This window comes from Sinocyclocheilus rhinocerous, unplaced genomic scaffold (assembly GCF_001515625.1).
Source record: "Sinocyclocheilus rhinocerous isolate Xijiao unplaced genomic scaffold, SAMN03320098_v1.1 scaffold469, whole genome shotgun sequence".
In the NCBI taxonomy this organism is placed as follows: Eukaryota; Metazoa; Chordata; class Actinopteri; order Cypriniformes; family Cyprinidae; genus Sinocyclocheilus; species Sinocyclocheilus rhinocerous.
This window is the reverse complement of record NW_015636034.1, coordinates 1,560,987-1,564,785: the sequence shown is the minus strand read 5'-3', so window position 1 is coordinate 1,564,785 and position 3,799 is coordinate 1,560,987. Positions and strand designations below refer to the sequence as shown.

The 3,799-nt window shown below is 38.4% G+C and overlaps 1 protein-coding gene across 1 annotated transcript in view; it reads right to left on the bottom strand.

Annotated features, from left to right (window-relative positions):
* LOC107747594 (attractin-like) overlaps positions 1 to 3,799 on the bottom strand; it is an 84,323-nt gene that overhangs the window by 31,448 nt on the left and 49,076 nt on the right. Inside the window, exons 11-12 of the mRNA XM_016562190.1 lie at positions 1,378 to 1,439; positions 389 to 497 (exon numbers count right to left, since the gene is read on the bottom strand). Coding sequence (XP_016417676.1) covers positions 389 to 497; positions 1,378 to 1,439 — 171 coding nt within the window. The remainder of the gene's footprint in view (positions 1 to 388; positions 498 to 1,377; positions 1,440 to 3,799) is intronic.

Genomic DNA, 3,799 nt, shown 5'->3' with positions numbered 1-3,799 from the left:
TATATATATATATATATACATTGTGTTATAAGGTATTAAATGTGTTTACAATTATTAGATTGTACAATGCATTATAAGGAGTATTAAAAGGCATAATTAATGCATTAAACTCCTTTTATAATGCATGATAGATAAAGGCTTTAAGTAAAGTGTTACTGATATTATCAACGTCCATTTAAAACAAACATACAAAAATATATATATTGAATAATAAAAATTAAATATAAAGATATATTGGTCAACCTCTAGTGGAATTGTCCAAAAACAGCCTAATGGATGGATCTGTCCAGCCTGACTGACAGCATTTGAAGATGCTGATGTGACATTAATAGGATGGTTCAAAGCTGTGTAGAGCATCATGTGACAGGGAAAGTCAATGCAATTCCACAGGTAACAAGGGAAATGCTACAGCACTGACCTCTCTGCGCCGTGACGCCCAGCAGCTCTGTTTTATCTTCCATACGACTGCTGCCACCAGAAGCAAGGACAGGAAACAGCTACACACACACACAAGACAAAACAGGAAATAGAAAGGAAGAGGACAATCATTAACGTTTTTGGAAGTTCTATGTTTATGGAAAACAATGAAAGAATCACATTCCACTTCCACAGTCTTGTCAAGATCACATCTCAAGCACACACACGGGGCTGTTCATGTTTAATGGATTAGAGATAGTTTCACAGCCGCAGGTGTGCTAAAGATCAGGAGTGTTGGTATCCTCATGGTAACGGGGCCAAAGCTCATGAATGCGCCTCTCGTGTATAGGAGAACTGGGCTGCATGTGACAGAATCATAAATGTGTAGGTGCATGTTTATACCTTATAAGTGCAGGTGTGCGCAGAGCTGAAACACATTCGATCTGGGATTTGGGGATAGCTCACCCACACACATACGCACACACCAAGGCTATGAAGAGTTGGTGTAATTTATCATGGCTGAGCTGACATAACTAATGATGAAGAACCATGGCCGACCACAGCTACAGTTGGGTGTAAGTATGTTACGTGTGTGTATGTTTCACATGTGTCTTAGCCATGATGCATGACCACATCTGAGTGATTATCATATTTTAATCACCCTTTTGCTGTTTGGGAACCAGTAGGGAGTATAACAAGCGACATGGCAGAATGTGTGAGAATGTGTGTACGTGACGGGGTGAGTTTGCTATATATGGTCTACGCCACCTGCTTCCTAAATCAATAACATATTACAGCAGGTCTTCCAGAGGTGAATTAGAGCTTAGAGCCATATCACACCCCGAACATAGTCCAACCCAATGAGTTCCATTAAAAAATGTACAGTATTTAGATTGAAATGGGTTTTTGAGAATATCTGTGGCTTTAGAAGTTCATCGAAGACTCATGTGCTCATCTTACCTGAAGAACGTGACAAAGAACTGAACCAAATCCATGAAGTTACTGTGTTGAGAGAAAGCGATCTGAGGAGAAAAGAGAAATGGGTATTACATTCTTTTGTGTACATGTGTTTTTCAGTCTGTCTAAATAGGACATGAGAGCAAAGGTTTCGTTTCTGACTGTACCAATACTGCCCCCTGCTGATATACGTCTCTCTCTCTCCCCACACACACGACACGATCAATAGAAAAGAGCATCTTAACAGTTTCAGACTCTACATTCTAATTCAAATAAGTAATAATATTATTTTGGCACAACTAATCATACTATTTTGGCACAACTATGTTATTATGATGGACCTCCAATAACAGGGAGAGTTGAATAACAGGCTTTCCACACTAGTATTAACCTTGAGCAAGTGTATTTATTAAGTCCAGGTAAAGCACTTTTAAGCAATGTTTTAAACCTGTAATTTTGAAAAAGCGTTAGCAGCACTTTTAATCATGGGTTACTAGTGCCTGTTTCAGAACAGTTTTGATACTGTATGCTAATGCCCTATTGCAGTATTAAAGTTATAAAGCAGGGGGTTTCAACCTTTTCAATGCCACAGACCCCCAAACATGATAATTCTTTTGTGAGGAACCCCATCTTTAAATTTTAAAGGCAGCTATTTTAATGTAAAAAGACCCAATTTATACTGTGAAAATTTTGTATTATGTAATAATATAAATGTGTAAAATATTTTTGGGGAAATTTTTCACTTACATTATTACATTATTATTATTATTATGTTTATCTATGGCTTTATAAGTTCAAAGTCATGAGTAATTCATGTGGTTACTATTAAATAAATTATTAAATAAAAACATTTAAACAAAATTTATATATATATATAAATATCTATGTAATATTTTAATTGTTTATGGCTCTCTTTCATTTTGAAAGCCCCTGGTATAGAGTGTAAAACACTGCAGTGCTGGAGTTATTTAACAACAGGCAATATCATAACCTTCTCCAGTGCTTACTTCATTAGATATTCATACATCACTTGTACAACTTTCTCACATTGTGTTTAGTGTCTAAGGGAGAAAAAAAACTGAAAAGTGATGGCAAACGCTCCTCTGCATTTTCATTCAGTTTTTTCTTCTAAGTATTTTTAAGAACATATAAGACAAGCAGAGGAGATTTACATGTTGACTTTTACCCAGATGTTCAAGCTGTTATTAAAACTGGTCACACGCTCGCTACGTGCTGTACTTATCCAATCAGTGTTATTAACCTTGTAAATATGCAAATGAGACCATTAACCCAGGCTTTACAAACATACAGCGTGAAATAAGAAAACCTGATTAGTCCAAATTAATTACTAACCCAGCGTGTGAAACATGAAACAAGCCCACAATTATGTTAACGGAGTGTTTAAAATGACCCTATTGAAATTAGCAGAGCAAAGGCTGCAAAGAATTACATCATTCCTGTCGCTCTGTTTAGGGATGCAGTCTTAAACCTGCCTACCGTAAGGAGGGCAGGGTCTAGGGGACACCGGAGACATTTCCACTTTAAAACACTGTCATTTTCTCTCAATCTTTTACCTGCTTTCAAACAAGCTCACTCTTCCTTCTCTATTCCTCCAGGCATTTCCAAAATAAGCACAGGATTTTCAGGGAGGGAGAGAACAGGTTAAAAGAGAGCATGCCAGACGTCCACAGCATGGAGGGTGAATTCACACAGAGCTCTCATTGAGCAGATGCTGTGCGCTGATATGGCCTCTCTCACACGCCACAACCTCCTCATGTTCAGATGCACAGTCTCAAAGACGAACGGGGCCTGACTCACAGCACTGATACCCACACACATTCAACATAAAACAATAGCAAGCCGACTTATCACTGTCATTCGCACATGACAACCTGTGTCTCACACGGGCATTCATGTGGCGTTTGTGACATAAACACTACATATAGCTTGTTAGTCATGTTTTAAGGGATAATCTTGTGGCTTACCCAATCCAAACAAAAGGGAGAGAGCGTTCTGGTACACCTGCTACCAGAACGAGGTAAGCTAACTAGTGTAATGAAATAGGTTTTGTTACCTGTGATCTGTGGAGGAGGATTGAACCTGAGAAACAAATGTACTGCTATCTCTACTGTTGAGCAGTAACGCATTACTTAGTAACGCGTTACTGTAATTAGATTATTTGTTTAGTAACGGAGTAATTTAACGAATTATAATTTTCAAAATAGTAATTAGAGTATAGTTACAAGCCGAGGTCTCTATACGTTACTGCCGCGTTACATTGCTGACAGAATTCAGTGTGTTATAATCTAGAGATTGTAAAAAGGATGTAGCACACGCATTGTCGAGTCAAGTGCCAGTGGATTGAGACCTGCTCCCGCGAGACCCGACGCAACAGAGTGCGGCGCGGGACAAGACTTGATAGGCG